At 42.5% G+C, this 19814-nt stretch overlaps 1 protein-coding gene across 14 annotated transcripts in view; it reads left to right on the top strand.

Annotated features, from left to right (window-relative positions):
• Positions 1 to 19814, top strand: part of NISCH (nischarin) — a 57457-nt gene that overhangs the window by 15462 nt on the left and 22181 nt on the right. For all 14 annotated transcript variants that reach the window (XR_010589440.1, XR_006177161.2, XR_010589443.1 and 11 more), the window contains exons 4-9: positions 2663 to 2711; positions 4627 to 4790; positions 7012 to 7107; positions 12910 to 13005; positions 13517 to 13669; positions 19552 to 19620. Coding sequence is in view for 8 of the 14 variants with exons in the window: in XM_005310129.4 (XP_005310186.2) it covers positions 2663 to 2711; positions 4627 to 4790; positions 7012 to 7107; positions 12910 to 13005; positions 13517 to 13669; positions 19552 to 19620 (627 nt within the window). In the remaining 6 variants the exon portion in view is untranslated. The remainder of the gene's footprint in view (positions 1 to 2662; positions 2712 to 4626; positions 4791 to 7011; positions 7108 to 12909; positions 13006 to 13516; positions 13670 to 19551; positions 19621 to 19814) is intronic.

The raw sequence follows: 19814 nt of genomic DNA, 5'->3' as shown, positions 1-19814 counted from the left end.
GGGAATCTCCCTCACATCCTCTCCAGTGAAGATGGATTCAAAGGATTCATTTAGCTTCTCTGCAAGGACCTGGTCTTTCTGGAGTGCTCCTTTAGCACCTTGATTGTCCTGTGGCCGCACTGGCTTCCTGCTTCTGATGTACTTAAAAAAATGGGGGTTTTTTGCTGTTAGTTTTTGCATCTTTTGCTAGTTTCTCTTCTAATTCTTTTTTTGGCCTACCTAATTATACTTTTACACTTGACTTGTCAGAGTTTATGCTCCTTTCTATTTTCCTCAGTAGGATTTGACTTCCAAGTTTTAAAGGATGTCTTTTGGTCTCTGCCTGCCTCTTTTACTCTTTTTAGCCATGGTGGCGTTTTATAATTGGGGTATATATTTAGTTTAAGCCTCTATTACAATGTTTTTAAAAAGTTTCCATACAGCTTCCAGGCATTTCACTTTTGTGACTGTTTCTTTTAATTTCCATTTAACTAGCTTCCTCATTTTTGTGTAGTTCCTCTTTGTGAAGCTAAATGCTACTGTGGTGGGTATCTTTGGTATTTTCCTCCCTACAAGGATGTTCAATTTAATGACATTATGGTCACTGTTAGGGAGTGGTTCAGCTGTTTTCACCTCTTGGACCAGAACCTGTGTACTTCTTAAGAATAAATTAAGAATTGCCTGTACCCTTGCAGGTTCCAGGACTAGCTGTTCCAAGGAGCTGTCATTAATGGTGTCTCAAAATTTTATCTCTGCATCTCTTCCTAAGGTGTCATGTACCCTGTCAATATGGGGGTAGTTGAAATCACCCATTATTGGGTTTTCTGTTTTTGTAGCCCCTCTAATGTCCCTGAGCACTTTACAGTCACCATCACCATTCTTGTGAGGCAGTTGGTAATATATTCCTACTGCTATACTCTTATCACTCAAGCATAGGATTTGTATCCATAGAGAAACTTGTTGCACAGTCCTACACTTTACTTTTGACACCTGAATTGTCTCCTCTGCTAAACTTAGAAAATCTTGTAGCAAAGAAAAGAGGATGGGTGCTCCTGGAAGTGCAGCTGAAAACCGATCCTGTGAACAGAAGACTGTGGTGAACTAGACAAATAGAAATATGATTAGAGCAGTGCTAGAGACAGATTTCTGTTTCCCCACCTCCCAGGTCTGCCATAGGAAGGAGGTCTCTTTAGCCCCAAGCTGATTGCTATGTGGCCTTGGGCAAAGTCATTTAACTTTTTCATATCTTACAGATGGAAAAACTTACTTCTTTACATTACCAGTGAGGTGGTGAGGATTAACTGGTGTTTATACAGCTTTGTCGTCAAGTGCATATGTGCTAAGAATTACTGTTCTAATTTGTTCATTTAAAACAGGAGCAAGAACAATTCTGTGCCACTGAATTATTTTTTAGAATGCAGTTTTTGTAGCTTTTCATCCTAAGTTTATTTGGTTTGAACATTTTAGGCTGATACATAGTGCAGTTTCAGTTCAGTTTATATTTTAGGAGCATATTTTCTAAAATACTTGCTTCAATAAATGAGCAAAGTAGTGTGTAGCTGATGGACTCTTTGTGTCTTTATCCCCTTGTTATGAAGCATTAAAGCTATCTGTGGACAAAGTAAACTTCTGGATGAGTACTGAATTAAGAATCATTTGACTTCTGTTGCTTCCTGTGTTATAAATTATATGAATATTTCAAGGTTAAGATTAACTATTGCATGAAGGTTTACTTCTGATACTGTTTTTGCAGGGCTTTCTTTGTGTTTAACAGAATCAATACAAGAATTATCTTATTACTGTTCCTTTGTGTCCAAAACAGCCTCTGAATTTCCATAGGATCGTTGCTCATCGTGGGTGGGAAATATTTCATTCCCCATCTTGGTGCCTTTCATTCCCCTCCTTTATGGACTTGGGGAGGCAGAAATGTTGACATCCCTCTATTGAAATTTTTTTGCCCTCATTCTCCCTTCCAAAGTTGTCTACACACCTACCTGTTGACTCCTGGGGCTGCATTAATGGTGATGCCAGAGCAGGAGGGGGTGGCACAGCATTTATGCTGTCAAGAAGCAAATATGTTGAAGAAAAGTCTAGAGGAATGAATTTAATTGCCTTTTCTATAGCTATCCCCTTCTTCACACCTATGCAAGCCAAAGAAAGCATCTTTTCCATGTTAGTGGCAAGCAGTCTCAGTCTGATATAGGAGAGGAACTCTTGAATGTTTAATAAATGAATAGCTTATTCCAAGACCTCTTTTCAAAATAGTCGTCTTGACATTTCTCAGCAATGAGTGGTTATTAGAACTTGTATAAGGAATTAGCACTACTTGAAAGTAAGCTAATATTTTTGGTAATATTTATTCTAGAATCTGTTACATTTAAAAAAGTAAAGACATCTAGTTAAGAATGTACCTATTTAACTATAGTCTAATGCTGTCTTTCTTTATCTAATTTAAGACTATTTTAATTTTCAGAATTATTGCAGGTTATTTCCTTAGTGACTTTAGCATTATAAAAACATCCATAAGATATAATTATGGTCTCAATACTTCATTTTTTAAGATATTTCAGAAGATCTTCTAATATGGTAGGAAAGGGAGATTTTTGATAAATGTCAGAAGTATTAACATTTGAAGAATGGAAAACATTTAAATTAGTCAGTTACAGTGCTTTGTTCTTTGCAGGAAATCAATGGGATCACAGCTGCGTTGGCTGAAGAGCTCTTTCACAGAGGTACTGTACCGAATTGCCTAGAATTTAACAGAGAACAATAGTGTGTATTTGGTATGCAAATTTTCTTAAAATTATATTGTATCTGAATATACATGGAGTGACGTGTCTCCAGGCAGCCAGATATAGATTTCCCTTTTGAATGTTGTGGATCATGTTTTCTTTGGATCTTTTTTGCTCTCCTCCCCTCTGTCTCTTGCTATCAACTCTGTGTACTCCATATGGACAGATGTATTTTAGTTTGAACAATGCTGGCTTGTAAAGATGCTCTCAACAGCAACGTAGAAATGCAGTAAATAGACACTGCCATGAGTCTGCTCTCCCCGGCTCTTGGAATGGACTTACTGAAACTTCTCCCAAACTCAGAACTCTTATATGATGAGCCCAGGGTGCCCTCGCCAGGAAACTTCCATAAAACCTCTTGACATGGCATATTATTCCAACACTTCCTCTTGCAACTTACACATGTTTTTTCCACATTAATTAATAAAATTTTAGCATAAGCTGAATTAAAATTTAATGTGTTCACTGTACATAAATTTGTGGCTATTTTGTACTTCTAATTTAATAGTTTAGTTAACCTCATAATTATAGTATCGTGAATGCATCCTAGTCAGCTTGTTAAAAGGCATTCTTTCCTGAGACTTGGAGACCGAATGCCTTTTCCATTAGTGTAGTGAGTTATCTTATGCTCTTGCTGCTGATAGAGCTGGTCAGGATTGCAGCAGTAGGGAACTTATGAAATTGTAAAACCGTTTCAAAGGGAGTATTCAGAAAATTGTGTAGCTCTTTAAAATAATAGTTACAGGACAAAATTCTATCCTGACTTGCAGTACATGCAACCTCATTAGCATCAATGGAATTGCTCTAGGTTTACACTGATGTGCCAGTAGCAAAGCAGAACCTGGCATTAGTTTGTAACTTTAGCACTTAGGATGAGATTTCCAAAGACCTCTGCAGCTGGCCTTCCTCTGCTCCCATTGAGGCAGGGTGGGGGTGAGAATCATTGACTGAGTGCTTTTGGAAACCCCATCCATAATGTATAAAGTTTATTATGAAAACTGATGCCTGTCCTGTCCTTAATGTCTAATTGCTGCCTCTGAGTGAGAGGAGAAATGCTAACAGTTCCAGAGCAGTGTATTTGTAGTTTATTGGCTATAGTCAGGATAGAATTTTCAGGTGTCCATGAGGGCTGACAATCTGATGCTATTTCTTACTATTTGAAAACCAGTCCAAAATAAGAGTACTAGAGTGAGAAGAAATGTTGATGGAAAATCAGGATAAGTGGGGATGCACGTTGTATTTCAGATAGTGGGAGTTCATTTTGACATTGTGAGTACAGTGGTAGTCTTAGACCTACCAGTATAGCCATTATAAATGTTTTCTATAATTCCCCATTGTATACAGCAAATGCTGTGAAGTCGGTAAATATGTTTTATTAAAAGGAACTGTTCTGCAAATGGAATGGTTAGTGTTAATTGTTCGGGAATTTATCTAAGGATAGCTTGGAGAAAGAGTGATCTTTTACATTAGATAAATGGGCTTCAGTATGTCTGATCCTGGTCTATTAAAGGTAATGGGAGTATGGCTTTAACTCCATTAGGAGGTTTTGGCCTATTGTGGCTGAAGAACCTATTTTAAACATTTAGATTTTCTGATGCAAGAAGTCCATAGTTTTCTGTTCTTCGAATATTTGTTTTAAATGGCAAAACGTGGATGTTGCTTCAGTACTTCAGTCAGAGCTAGGGTGTAAAGGGCAACTAGTTAAATCTCCAGTATGAGGTGCCCACCACCACCGTAATTCTCCTCTCTTGCCCCTTCCCCACAGCAGTGGTGGGCATCAGCTGTTCATCCCTTTGGATGAAATCTTAAAATATTATGACTCCATGTTTAATATCACTGTACTCTTGTTTTTCAGGAGAACAATTACTAATGGCTGGAGAGGTCTTCAGCCTCAGACCATTGCAGTTATATGCTATCACTCAACAATTGCGCCAGGGGAAACCTACGTGCGCTAATGGAGATGCCAAAACTGATCTAGGTCATATTCTGGATTTCACATGTAGACTCAAATATTTAAAGGTAGAATGTATTGATGTAAATAATGTAGACATTGTTTCCTTCAGTATACGCTAGAACAGGGATGGGCAAACTTTTTGGCCTGCGGGCCACATTGGGTTTCCGAAATTGTATGGAGGGATGGTATGGGGAGGCTGTGCCTCCCCAAACAGCCAGGCGTGGCCCGGCCCCTGCCCGCTATCCGACCCCCCCTGCTTCTCACCCCCGACGGTCCCCCTGGGACTCCTGCCCCATCCACCCCTCCCTGTCCTCTGACCACCCCCGAACCCCCCACCCCTGACTGCCCCCTGCTGCCCCATCCAGCCCCTCCTCTCATTCCTGACTGCCCCCCCGGAACCCCTGCTCCATCCAACCACCCCTTCTCCCTTTCCGCCCCCGGAACCCCTGCCCCTGACTGCCCCCCGCTGCCTCATCCAACCCCTCCTCTCATTCCGGACTACCCCCCCAGGACCCCTGACCCCATTCAACCCCCCTGTTCCACGCCCTCTGACCGTCCCGACCCCTATCCAAACCCCCGCCCACTGACCACCACCCTGAGCTCCCCTGCCCTCTATCCAACCCTCCCTGCTCCCTTACCGCGCTGCCTGGAGCACAGGTGGCTGGCGTGCTACAGCCGCGCCGCCCAGAGCACCAGGACAGGCAGCCACACCACCCAGCTGGAGCCAGCCACGCCACGCCACTGCACAGCACAGAGCACCGGGTCAGGCCACGGCTCTGCAGCTGCTCTGCCCAGCAAGAGCTCGCAGTCCCGCCAGCCAGAGCATTGCACTGGTGGCACAGTGAGCTGAGGCTGCGGGGGAGGGGGAAAAGCAGGGGAGGGGCTGGGGGCTAGCCTTCCAGGCCAGGATCTCAGGGGCCGGGCAGGAGGGTCCCACGGGCCATAGTTTGCCCACCTCTGCACTAGAAATTAATGGTGTGCTGTCAGTGTCCCTTAATCCTTTGAAAGCATGGAAATGCCAATATTAATGCTGATTAGGTGACCCAGAATCTTCACTTTATTGTGCCTAGTAGCAACAACACATAGCAGCTGATATTTTCCTGCATGACATGGCCTCCCCAGAGCCCCACTGTAGGCACTTTGTACATAGGCATACAACCATGTAATCTTTCTGAGCCTTGGTTGGCCTTTGGGAATGCACGTAACTCCGTGATACTGTCCGTCTAATGTAGAATTTATAAAAACTCTGCCCCCATAACATTCTCACTTCATGGTTTTATATCTGTAATTGTAAATAGTAACTGTTCCTTAGTTGAGAGTTGCAACTGAGTTTCCATTAAAAATCAATTTTAGCCCCTTGTAATCTTAATAATAAAAGCTCATATGGCAACCTCAGTTAGTAGGTTCAGTCTGGAGACATGGCAGATTTTTCTTCTGCCAAATTTGAAGTGAATTGGAAAGGTTTTCCAATTCCTCAGTTCTGATGTACAAAAATTGAGCTCATCAGATTTTTTTTTACTCTTCATAGCAAAAAGAGAACAACTTCCCTGTCTTATCTGATTTCTGATTTAAATCTATCCAACTGAACTTACAGCTTCTGAAGTCCAGCTGTAAAGATGACCTTTCAAGAATACTTAAAAGTTAAAGCACTCACGTTATGTTCTTGCACCCTTAATTAAATCTGAATCAATTTTTTTATCTGGGATTAGAATAGTTAGTGTCAGGGAGCAGTGGGGGAGTCCAGTCCATCTTAACTATGAAGTCTTTGCCACAACTCCATGTGCTACAATGTATACAAGGTGGCAGCCTTAGGCCAGGTCTGCACTATAAACTTATTTAAACCCATGAGTGACGAAGTTCTCCCAACCTATACCCAGTGTAGACAACGCTATGTTGACGGGAGGGCTTCTCCCTTCACCATAGCTACCGCCTCTCACAGAGGGAATAACTATGCTGACGAGAGAATCTCTCCTGTCGGCATAGTAGCATCTTCACGAAGCGCTGCAGCTGCAGTGTTTTAAGTGTAGACCTGCCTTTTAAGTTCAGCTCCTTGCTTTCTGTATGTTTGGCTTTGCCTTTAATTTTTTTTCCTTCTTTTTTTTAAATGCTAAATTGTGTTCAAGTGGAATTAATAGTGGAATCCTTCAACTTCTTTGGCTGTCATTTTAGAAGGTTCTCAGTAATTGTATTTATATGGTTCAATCCTTGTAATTTACAACAGACACTGCACCATATGTGTGTTGATTGGTTTTGTGTATTAATTCTGTCTTTAATCTTGATCACTAGGTAACTGGCACAGAGGGACCTTTTGGAACCAGCAACATTCAGGAGCATCTCTTACCTTTTGATTTGTCAATATTTAAATCTCTTCATCAGATAGAGGTATGGTTGAGATAGTGTTTGCTCAGTAACTTTCTAATGGCTATTCAAAAGCAGAGTCTAGCAATACCAATATTGCCGTGTATCACTTAGTATTGGTGAGCTATCTTTTACTTTGGCTTGGCACTAGAAGTAATTTAAATGTTTTATATTTATTGTAATAAGTGAGACAAATACTGCTTCCTCTAGTCTGGAAAAAATGGATGCCAGACTAGATATTTAGAACAACTGATTATGTACATTGCCCCAAAAGAGCAAGATTCCTAATATAATTACAGTAGAACTTTGTTTTAGATATAAAAATCAAAACCAAAGTAGTGGTGATCTCTCTGCTTCTTAGAAAAGATCTAATAACAAAAAGTTTTAGCGAGGTCTCGTTACTAAAACATCTTTACTTGTTAAAATACCAAATATTTACAAATATATCATGAAATAAAATGTTTTCCCACAGTGCACTTTGTGGTGCAGTATTTTGTTTGTTAGCTTACTTGTTAATTGGCAAAATGTATTTATTTACAATTGGTCTGACATTCATTAGTGGAACTTAGCAAGTTTCTGATAGAACTACAGTCATTCATTTAATGTATTACGTCATAGCTTGCTTACCATACTGAATATTTACATATTATGGAGACCTGCCAATGTCTGTACCTTGTTATGAAATGTAAAGCAATAGTGCACTTCCATTTTGGGAGTACAGTAAGTGTTAAAAATGAGAGGACTCTGGTGTTCTAATGGCAAATGCATCAAAGGAGGCATTGAATCAGCTAGAAGAACTCCAATCAATCAATCTAGATTCATAGATTCCAAGGCCAGAAGGGATCACTGATCATATAGTTTGACTTCCTGTATGACACAGCCCATAGAACTCGCCCAAAATAATTCCTAGAACCTATCTTTTAGAACAACAGCCAATCTTGATTTAAAAATTCAGTGATGGAGAATCCACCACAACTCTGTGTAAATTGTTCCAGTGGTTGATTAATCTCACCATTAAAAATTTATGCCTTATTTGCACTCTGACTTTGTCTAGCTTCAGCATTAAAGAGCCCATTATCAAATGTTTGTTTCCCATATAGGTACTTATAAACTGTAATAAAGTCACCCCTTAACCTTCTCTTTGTTAAACTTAATAGATTGAGCTCCTTGAGTTTGTCACTGTAAGGCAGGTTTTGTAATCCTTGAATCATTCTTGTGGCTCTTTTCTGAACCCTCTCCAATTTAACAACATACTTCCTGAATTGTGGGTGCCAGAACTGGACACATTATTCCAACAGCAGTCACATGAGTCCCAAATACAGAGGTAAAATAATCTCTCTACTCCTATTCGATATTCCCCTGTTTATGCATCCCAGGGTCACATTAGCTCTTTTGACCACACCATTACACTAGGAGGTCTTGTTCAGCTGATTATCCACAACACCCCCCAAATCTTTTTCAGAGTCATTGTTTCCCGGGTAGAATCCCCTATCATGTAAGTATGGCCTATGTTCTTTGTTTCCAAATGTATCCATTTACATTTAGCTGTATTAAAACACACATTGTTTGCTGGTACCCAGTTTCAGAGGAGTTTGGAGCACCTGGTAATCAGTGACCGGTCCTCTTCATTATTTGCTGCTCCATCACTTCATTAGTGATTACTTTTTCTTCCAGGTCATTAATAAAAACATTAAACAGCATAGGGCCAAGAACCGATCCTTGCAGGACCCTACTGGAAACACATCCCTCGATGAGTCTCCATTTACAGTTACATTTTGATACCTACCAGTTAGCCAGCTGGTAATCCATTTACTGTGTGCCATGTTCATTTTATAGAGACAAGGTGGGGAGTAAGAGAAGAGCTCTGTGTAAGCTTGAAAACTCGTTACTTTCACCAACAGAAATTGGTCCAATAAAAGATGTTATATCACCCAACTTGTGTCTCTTTGTATCCTGGGACCAACATGGCTACAATACTTTAGACAACAGTGCTCATTTTCTGTCATTCTTATTTCTTAATCAAAATGTCATGTAGTATCAAGTCAAATGCCTTATGGAAGTCTGAGTATATTACATCAACACTATTACCTTTATCAACCAAACTTATAATCTCATTACAAAAAATCAAGTTACCATATAGACTCATTCATAAGCTGTATATTTTTGATAAAAAAGTGACGCATCAAAGAGCGGGGGTCGGCTTATAAACGGGTCTACACCAAAATTTGATGATTTTAAACTCTATGGAATCATTGAATTGAATATCTAATACATTGTCGTTTTGTTTACCTGGAGCATCTGCAGGCATGGAGCCCCTCAGCTCCCTGTGGCCACGGTTCGCCGTTCCCAACCAATGGGAGCTGCGGGAAGTGGAGGTTGACGGCTCGCAACCCTCCGTGTAATAACCTCACAACCCTCAGTTTGAGAACCACTGTTATATATTATCTTTTTATTTTTTACGATTGCCTTCGCTTCCACTCTAAATCAGATTGGTTTTTTAACCAGTACAGTCTTCTTCCTCAATTATGGCTTTTTGGACGTCTAGTAAGGTGTTATTAAATGATTCCCAATTATCATACACATTTTTCTGATTAAATTCTTCCTACTAGCTGTTTGGGTCATAATTGTTTTCAGGTTCGTGAAACTGGCCCTATTAAAGCACCAAGTATGTATATGACTGGTCTGGACTTTATTCTTCTTGCACATTATAAATGCAATCAAGTCTTGATCACTTGTACCTAAGCTAGCATTAATTTTTAGGTCTGTGATCAGTTCCTTTATTAGACAGGGTCTAATAAAGAATTCCCCAGTGTTTACTGCAATGCTTTTTGAGTTAGGAAATTATCTGCAATGTTTACAAAATTTCAAGGATGTTTTAGTCCTCTAGCATATGTCACTGAAATTGAAATCCCCCATGATCATGCACCTTTTCTTTCTACACTGTGTAGATAGATGCATAAGGAGATGATCATCTTGTTCCCTAAGCTTTCAATATAATTTTTTTCCAAGTTATCAGTGACTCAGAAGCAGGTAATGTCACTCCCCCTTCCCTTTTGCCTTCTCGATTCTTTCTAAATAGGTTATAACCATTGATTTTAACATTGCAATTATCTTGCCAGGTTTCAATACTACCAACTAGGTTGAATTTATGCTCATATGAGCAATTCCTGTTCCTCTTATTTTTTACCTAGGCTCCTAGCATTGGTGTATAGGTAATGCAAGAATTTCTTCTCTTCATGTCCTTTGGTTCCTTGATTAATTTTGTTCTCATCATCTTGATTTTGAGCTCATTGCTCATATCTTCCCTCTTTTTACCCTCTTCTTTTGCTGTTCTAGCCAGCCTGTCTCCAAGGAGATTGGTTCCCCTTCTACTGAGGTGATAAACCATCCAAACTATATAGCCCCTCTCACCTCATAGAAGGTAGACCAATGTTCTACAAAACCAAAGTCCTTTACCCTACACCACTTACCTAGCCAGTGATTCACGTCCAGAATCCTCTGCCTTCTGTCTTCCCTTGCTTGTGGGACAAGAAGGAGCTCAGAGAAGATTGCTTGGACATTCTTCAGCATGTTTCAGAGTTCCCTGAAGTCATCTTCTAGCTGTGAGTTATCCCACAACAGTATCACTAGTGCTGATATGAAACATAACCAATGGATCCTAGCCCACTGACTTCAGAAGCCTATCCAGTCTTAGAGTGACATCTCTTGTCTTGGCTCTGGGAAGGCAGCGTACTCTCCTGTTGTCCACCTATGCCTTGCAGAATGTTCTTTAATTCTTCTGAATATTGAATCTACAACAAGGATTGTCTGTGTTCCTTGGACAGTTGGAGAACTTTTCGTGGGCAAACTTGATTTTCTTACAGTTTGGGCCCAACTGCCATCCACATGTGTATCCCATACATCTTTCCGTTCCCTTGGACCTCCAGGATCTTGAGAGGTATCTTCTGTAGTTTTCATGTTAAGAACCTGGTATCAATTTGAAACGTCTAGCCATGTGGAATTCTTCCCATCGTCTTCTCTCTAGTGGCCACAGCTTGCCCATCCTTATCTGTCTCCAGCTATGTAGAATGCTGCTTTGACCTCTTGCCTCTGGTGGTTATGAGCCACCAGACCTCCTATGACCTTCTCTCTCTCTCTGATTCCTGGGAAGTCAGCTAGATGATCATGATGATCCCTTCTGGCCTTAAAGTCTGAGTCTGAGGCCAGTGCCATTTTTCCTTGGTGTTTCCCAAACCTGGCTGTCTCCTCAGCTTCGCTGATTCTCAGTAGCATCTCAACTTGTCCCTCCAATCCTAGAATCCTTTCCTCCAGCACAGTCACCAACTTGCACTTCATGCACAGGAAATCCCTTCTGTCTTCAAGCAGGAAAGAGAGTACATCCATTGCAGGTCACCACCACTGTTTCATCACTGGCCATCTTAATATCTCACATACTGCTGAACCTGGAAAGAAAACTTCTCTCACTTGCTCTGAAACCACCCCTGTTAGTTGCCGCTATTGGTTGGAGCCTTACCATCTTTGGCAAGGCACTGATCAAAGTTCCAAAACCAAGAGCCTTTCAGCCTTTAGCAAGGCATCCTGCTTACTCAGGGCCCCATGGCTCTACTAAGCAGCCCATACATAGAGAACAGTCAGCCAGCCAAACAACCCACGGATGGACCAAATGCTCCACTCACAGGGTCCCGCTACTTTCAAGCAGAGTCTGCAGCTACTTCCTCCAAAACTCCCTTGTTAGTGGCCTCTGTTTGTGGCATTTATTTAATAAAGATTTTTTAATTAAAATTATCATGTGGGAAGGAAATATATCAATAACTCTTTGAGGGGATCTAGAAGGCGTCACTAACTAAAATGTTTTTTGGATGGGGCAGATCACTTTCTAAAAAAAGAACATGGAAAAGGAAAAATAATTTAACATGAGGGGTTTTATAACTTGAATGTTCGTGCAAAGTACTGGATTGACTAGCTCTGGATTGACATCCTCTTTACAATAATAATGCAAACTTCCCCATCAGAGTATCAGCTCTGTCCTGGAAGGACTCCACTTCTAAGGATGAGAGGAACTCAGTTTCTATACCCATTCAAGCTTGTCTCTTTGATACTGCCTACAAGAGTGCCATTTGTGGTGATAGTCGTGCGATGTAGGCTTTTGTCTACCAGGAACTAACTGGACTGACTCTGCTAAGCACTTCAGGTGGCAATGTCCTTCAGCCACTCCTAAAGAGCAGCCGGCTGGAACCTAATGACCTCCCAAGTAAAACCCTCAATATCCTTTAAATTTGTCATACGTAATAAAGTCACTGGGAAATTTTGCATTCAGCCTAGACTCCCACTTCTTATGACACTTTTCTTTTAAATGTAAAGAATGCACACGGATTGTTAGTATGATCAAATATCTGCTGCTGTAATTATAGTTAAACTTACTTGCAAGAGTCCTTTCCATTTGGTAAGAGTGAAGTATTCTGTCCAGTTAAGCTGCCTGGGTGGCTTCATCATGATGAGAATTTTTACTTGTGCTGGGCAACTTTATTGAAAGAGCTTTTTGAATTTTGCTTCTTTCGGGTTGCCCCACTGATTTCATTGTCTGCTTTGCTTTGTCTTGACCAACTTCCAGTGCAATAGACTGGATCAGCTCTTGCTTGATCCTGTTGCTTATTTATATTCTTATGGAAAAGAGATTTTAGAGGAACACTGTAAATGCTCTCTGTTGATCCAATTGAACACCTGGTATATCAGCTATCACCAGCATCTTCCTTACTTTATTATGTTTGTTCCAATACTCATGTACTTGTAACTTATTTTGTAAGGCTGTATTTTCCCTTTAAACAGATAAATCACTGTGGTGCAAATCTTATTAAAGGGCTGACATCATCAAAGCACACTTTAACCACGATGAGTATTCGGTTTTCAGCAACCTCAATGAAAGTAAGTGCAATTTCCCAAGGCTGGCAATTGTTTAAAGCATGTCCAAAAGTATTGCAGTTGCAGGAGTGTTTATCTGAAGTCATGTCTTGCTGTGTCAAGTGTTACTATTAAAACATATGACTAGAGGGTCCTATATTATCTTGAGAGGTAATGTCATTTTTATAAATTGGAAGGAAGTGTTTATTATCTGTGTACCAACTCTTTAACAGCTGAATTTACAGTTGGTATTCATGGCAACTGTAGTTATTTCTCAATAATCCTAGTGTTCATGCAGATTCTCTGCTTGGATTGGGTACTGCTGTCAGAACTCCCCATTCATATGCCCAAAATAAGCATAGTTCTTGCAGTTTCAACCCTGTCAATCCAAATTTGAAATTCTATTACATTTAATCTGATTGTGTTATTTTATCCTTACTGAACTGTTGCAAGACTTGTTTTGAGAACTATTAGTTTTCCCTGAAGGCATAGTTGTAGTGCTTTAATAATGTTCTTTAATGTCTGTCTTAAACAGGAAATTCTAGTGCCTGAGGCCTCTGAATTTGACCAATGGGAGCCAGAGGGTGCCCTTTCAAGTTTTCCTGTGACAGCGGTTATCCCAACTTGGAAGACTTTAACAACTTTAGATATGAGTCACAATCGCATATTTCAGATTGATGATTCAGTGGTAAGACCTCATGGAGCTTAGTCTTCAAGACATTTTCTTGTTTGGAAAAAATGCACAGCAAGCATGCTGTGGAACAATCTAGATAGCCAGCAGGGCTTTACATTTACATAGGGTTACCATTCGTCCGGATTTACCCGGACATGTCCTCCTTTTTGCGCTAAAAATAGCGTCCGGGGGGAATTTGTAAAGCACTCACAATGTCCGGGATTTCCCCCTCCCCCGGCAGAGCGAGCGGCTGGGAGGGCTGCAGGGAAGTCCCGGGCTGGACTCAGGAGCAGCTGTAGAGGAGCCGGATCCGCCCTGCATTCTGAGCCGGCAGCTCCCTTGCAGCCCAGTCCGGCAGCACTGTGCAGGGCCAGACCGGGTTTTGTTGTGCAGGGCCAGGGACCGGGTTTTGTTGTGCTGGGGAGCTCAGCCACGTGTCCGGCTCGGCTGCACAGAGCCCAACACTCTGTTCTGAGCAGCAGGGTAAGGAGGTCAGGGGGCAGGAAGGTTCTGGAGGTGGCAGTCAAGAAACGGGGGGGGGGCTTTTTGGGGGGAGTGGAGAAAGTTTTGGGCAGTCAGGGTACAGGTAGGGGGTAGGGTCCTGGGGGGCAGTTGGGGGGGGTCTTAGGAGGGGGCAGTTAGGGGACAAGGAACAGGGAGTCTTAGGTAGGGGGTGGGGTTCTGGAGGGCAGTTAGGAGCAGGGGTCCCAGGAGGGGGCAGTCAGGGGACAAGGAGCAGGGGGGGAGTGTTTGGGAGTTCTGGGGGGGGCTGTCAGGTGGCAGGGGTGGGGAGATGGATCGGAGCAGTCGGGACAGGGAGCAGAGGGGTTTAGATGGGTTGGGAGTTCTGGGGGGGGGCTGTCAGGGGGTGGGGAGTGGTTGGATGGGGCGTGGGAGTCCCAGGGGTCTGTCTGGGGGTGGGGGTGTGGATAAGGGTTGGGGCAGTCAGGGGACAAGAGGCAGGGAGGCTTAGATAGGGAGTGGAGTCCTGGGGGGCAGTTAGGGGCAGGGGTCCCAGGAGGGGGCAGTCAGGGGACAAGGAACAGGGGGAGGGTTGGGGATTCTGGGGGGGCGGGAAGTGGGAGGGGCAGGGGCGGGGCTAGGGCGGGGCTCCTCTCCTCTTTTTTTCTTGCTGAAATATGGTAACCCTAATTTACATCAGAAACTTCCATTTGTCTAGAGGATTTCCATTTGCACTCATATTTTGCTTTTAACTTAAATTGTACATTGACAATCTAAATCACAGAAAAAGCAATATTTTTGGGAGCAACTTAAGCAGGTTTGTTTAATTTCAGTAGTTTCTGCCCTCAGGCAAAGCAAGGGCAGGGGTAAATGCAGTATCTGTATGCAGCATTTTGTGTATATGATTAGTTGAATTACAGGAATGCTGTAGATCTTCTGAAACTTTTATGCTTCAAACTAGTTTTATTCTTAACCCAGTCATATAAAACAAAATCCCGTTCTGGGATAGCACTTACTGTATGTTACAGACCTTATTGGTGTTTAAAGGCAACCTTGAACCCCACCAGTTAGAGTAGCACAGTTGACAATGACTCACTATGAAAAGTCTTCCAAACATGAAAACCACATCCTAAGTATTCAGTCAAGACATTGCTTCCTTTGTTTTCCTTTCCATGCTGCTTCTGCAGTTCCCAAATTAAAGATAATTAAGTAAACTATGGGTTTTTTATAGCTGTCACCTCTGTCGTCTGTGTGCCTCACAAACACTAACACATTTTTCCTCGCAACCCATGTGTGAGATAGGGTAGTAGTTATCCTCATAACTCAGATGGATAACTGGAACACAGATTAAGTGACTTGTCCAAGGTCATGAAGTCTGTGACATAGGCAGAAAAGAATCTGGATCTCCTGGATCCAAATCCAGGGCCTTAACCACAAGGCATTTCTTCCTCCCTTCAGTGTTTGCAAAGACTGATCTTTAGGGAGATCAAAACCAAAACAAGTATATAATGCAGGCAGTATAACACCAAGTCTCTGAATGAGAATCCATAATACAGACTTTAATTCTGCAATATAAATGAGTTTGAAGGCAAGGGTCTATATGGGATCTAGAGTTTATTGTGGCCCTATAAATGTTTCCTTGAGGTATTAAGTTGGTGCATGAATTGTAGATATAATCATAGATTCATATAATATTAGAGCTGGAAGAGACCTCAGGAGGTCATCTAGTCCAATCCCCTGCTCAAAGCAGGATCAACCCCAACTAAATCATCCCAGCCAAGGCTTTGTCAGGCGGGGCCTTAAAAACCTCTAAGGATAGAGAGTCCACCACCTCCCTAGGTAACCCATTCCAGTGCTTTACCACTCTCCTAGTGAAATAGTGTTTCCTAATATCCAACTGAGACCTCCCCCACTGCAACTTGAGATCATTGCTTCTTGTTCTGACATCTGCCACCACTGAGAAAAGCCTAGCTCCGTCCTCTTTGGAACCCCCCTTCAGGTAGTTGAAGGCTGCTATCAAATCCCCCCTCACTCTTCTATTCTGCAGACTAAATAACCCCAGTTCCCTCAGCCTCTCCTCGTAAGTCATGTGCCCCAGCCCCCTAATCATTTTCATTGCCCTCCGCTGGACTCTCTCCAATTTGTCCACATCCTTTCTGTAGTGGGGGGGGACCAAAACTGTACGCAGTACTCCAGATGTGGCCTCACCAGTGCTGAATAGAGGGAAATAATCACTTCCCTTGATCTGCTGGCAATGCTCCTACTAATACAGCCCAATATGCCGTTGGCCTTGGCACACTGCTGACTCATATCCAGCATCTTGTCCACTGTAATCCCCAGGTCCTTTTCTGCAGAACTGCTGCTTAGCCAGTCGGTCCCCAGCATGTAGCAGTGCATGGGATTCTTCCTTCCGAAGTGCAGGACTCTGCACTTGTCCTTGTTGAACCTCATCGGATTTCTTTTGGCCCAATCCTCCAATTTGTCTTGGTCACTCTGGACCCTATCCCTACCCTCCAGCGTATCTACCTCTCCCCTCAGCTTAGTGTCATCTGCGAACTTGCAATTAATCCCATCGTCCAGATCATTGATAAAGATGATGTTGAACAAAACCGGCCCCACTTGATACTGGCTGCCAACTAGACATCAAGCCATTGATCACTACCCGTTGAGCTCAACAATCCAGCCAGCTTTCTATCCATCTTATAGTCCATTCATCCAATCCATACTTTAACTTGCTGGCAAGAATACTGTGGGAGACCATATCAAAAGCTTTGCTAAGGTCAAGATATATCACATCCACCCCTTTCCCCATATCCACAGAGCCAGTTATCTCATCATAGAAGGCAATCAGGTTGGTCATGCATGACTTGCCCTTGGTGAATCCATGTTGATTATTCCTGATCACCTTCCTCTCCTCCAAGTGTTTCAAAATGGTTCCTTGAGGACCTGCTCCATGATTTTGCCAGGGACTGAAGTGAGGCTGACCAGTCTGTAGTTCCCCAGGTTCGCTTTCTTCCCTTTTTAAAATACGGGCACTATATCTGCCTTTTCCCAATCATCCGGGACCTCCCCCTATCGCCATGAATTTTCAAAGATGATGGCCAATGGCTCTGCAATCACATCAGCCAACTCCCTCAGCACACTTGGATGCATTAGATCTGGACCCATGGACTTGTGCACGTCTGGCTTTTCTAAATAGTCCTTAACCTGTTCTTTCACTACTGAGGGCTGCTCAACTCCTTCCCATACTGTGTTGCCCAGCAGTGTAGGACAGGGGTAGGCAACCTATGGCACATGTGCCAAAGGCGGCATGCGAGCTGATTTTCAGTGGCACTCACACTGCTCGGGTCCTGGCGACTGGTCCGGGGGGCTTTGCATTTTAATTTAATTTTAAATGAAATTTCTTAAACATTTTAAAAACCTTGTTTACTTTACATACAACAATAGTTTAGTTATATATTGTAGACTTAGAAAGAGACCTTCTGAAAACGTTAAAATGTATTACTGGCATGCGAAACCTTAAATTAGAGTGAATAAATGAAGACTCGGCACATCACTTCTGAAAGGTTGCCGACCCCTGGTCTAGGAGCTGACCTTGTCTGTGAAGACCGAGGCAAAAAAAGCATTGAGTACTTCAGCTTTTTCCACATCATCTGTCACTATGTTGTCTCCCCAGTTCAGTAAGGGTCCCACACTTTCCCTGACTTTCTTGTTACTAACATACCTATAGAAACCCTTCTTGTTACCCTTCACATCCCTTGCTAGCTGCAACTCCAATTGTGCCTTGTCCTTCCTGATTATACCCTTGCATGTTCTAGCAATATTTTATACTCCTCCCTAGTCATCTGTCCAAATTTCCACTTCTCTTAAGCTTCCTTTTTGAGTTTAAGCTCACTGAAGATTTCACTGTTAAGCCAAACTGGTTGCCTGCCATATTTACTATTCTTTCTGCGCTTCAGGATGGTTTGTTCCTGTGCCCTCAATAAGGCTTCTTTAAAATACAGCCAGCTGTCCTGGACTCCTTGCTCCCTCATATTAGCTTTCAAAGGGCTCCTGCCCATCAGTTCCCTAAGGGAGGGAAGTCTGTTTTTCTGAAGTCCAGGGTCCGTATTTTGCTACTCTCCTTTCTTCCTTTTGTGAGGTTCCTGAACTCAACCAACTCATGGTCACTGCTGCCTAGGTTGCCACCCACTTCTACTTCCCCTACCAGTTCTTCCCTGTTTGTAAGCAGCAGGTCAAGAGGAGCACGGCCCCTAGTTGGTTGCTCCAGCACTTGTACCAGGAAGTTGTCCCCAACACTCTCCAAAAACCTGGATTGTCTGTGCATTGCTGTATTGCTCTCCCAGCAGATGTCAGGGTGATTGAAGTTCCCCATTAGTACCAGGGCCTGTGATCTGGAAACTTCAGTTAGTTGTCCAAAGAAAGCCTCGTCTACCTCATCCTTCTGATCCGCTGATCTATAGCACACGCCCACCACGACATCATTGTTGCTCTCGCCTCTAAACTTAACCCAAAGACTCTCAACAGGCTTTTCTCCAGCTTCAAACTGGAGCTCTGAGCAATCATACTGCTCTCTTACATACAAGGCAACTCCTCCACCTTTCCTCCTGTACCTGTCCTTCCTGAACAGTTTATACCCATCTATGACAGTGCTCCAGTCATGTGAACTGCTCCACCAAGTTACTGTGATTCCAATCACGTCATAGTTCCTTGATTGTGCCAGGACTTCCAATTCTTCCTGCTTGTTTCCAAGGCTTCTTACATTTGTGTACATGCACCTAAGATAACTAGTATGAATCAGGATGCTTCCGTCTTGTACCGTCCTCCTTGTATTTCCTCCCGGTATCCCACTCCCCCACTTACCTCTGGGTTTAGGTCACCATCCCCCCGGCGAACCTAGTTTAAAGCCCTCCTCACTAGGTTAGCAAGCGTGCCTGTGAAGATGCTCTTCCCTCTCTTTGTTAGGTAGATCTCATCTCTTCCTAGCAATCCTTCTTCCCATGGTTGAAGACTCCAAAGCCCTCTCTCGAGCTGACTCTTGCAATTTTTAGCTTTATCCGGATTGCTGCATAACCGAAATACCCATCCCTACTAAGGTGAAACATCTCAAATGAACTTGGGCTGTAATGAATGGCTTAATTGGGAGACAGCCCACTAGTCTGAGTATGAAGCCAGAATTTCAAAGTAGAACTTGACCTCACTTCTCAAAGTAGAGCTAATGTTTTTTTCAAGAAGTGCATGGTGCCACTTAGGTTGCTGAACTACCATATTGTGTGAGTGAGTGATTGTTTTTTGTCTTTGTTCTTTTTACTTTAGAGACTCAGGACATAGAAATATGCCTTTTTTAATCATTAATCAGCTGACAGTCTCACAAATGTGGGGCGATTGACAGACGCAAAAGGGCATTTTACCACATAAACCACTTTTTTTTCCAGAAACTAATTCCGAAGATTGAATTCCTAGAATTGAGTCACAATGATGTGTCGCTAGTAGAGAATTTACAGGTCAGTGACATTATTGAGGATTCACTTTTGTCTCCAAAGTCTTGGGATGTGAGAGCACAGAGCTGCTTCGTTTGGACTCTGGTATTGGCTGCCTTTCTCATGAATAGTGTATTAAATGTAAAGATTACATTCTGACATCATTAAAAACAATTTGAGCTGACTCCCTCCATGTCCATGCTCCACCATATACTACT

This window comes from Chrysemys picta, chromosome 7 (assembly GCF_011386835.1).
Source record: "Chrysemys picta bellii isolate R12L10 chromosome 7, ASM1138683v2, whole genome shotgun sequence".
NCBI classification, from domain to species: Eukaryota; Metazoa; Chordata; order Testudines; family Emydidae; genus Chrysemys; species Chrysemys picta.
This window is presented reverse-complemented; position numbering and strand designations above follow the sequence as displayed.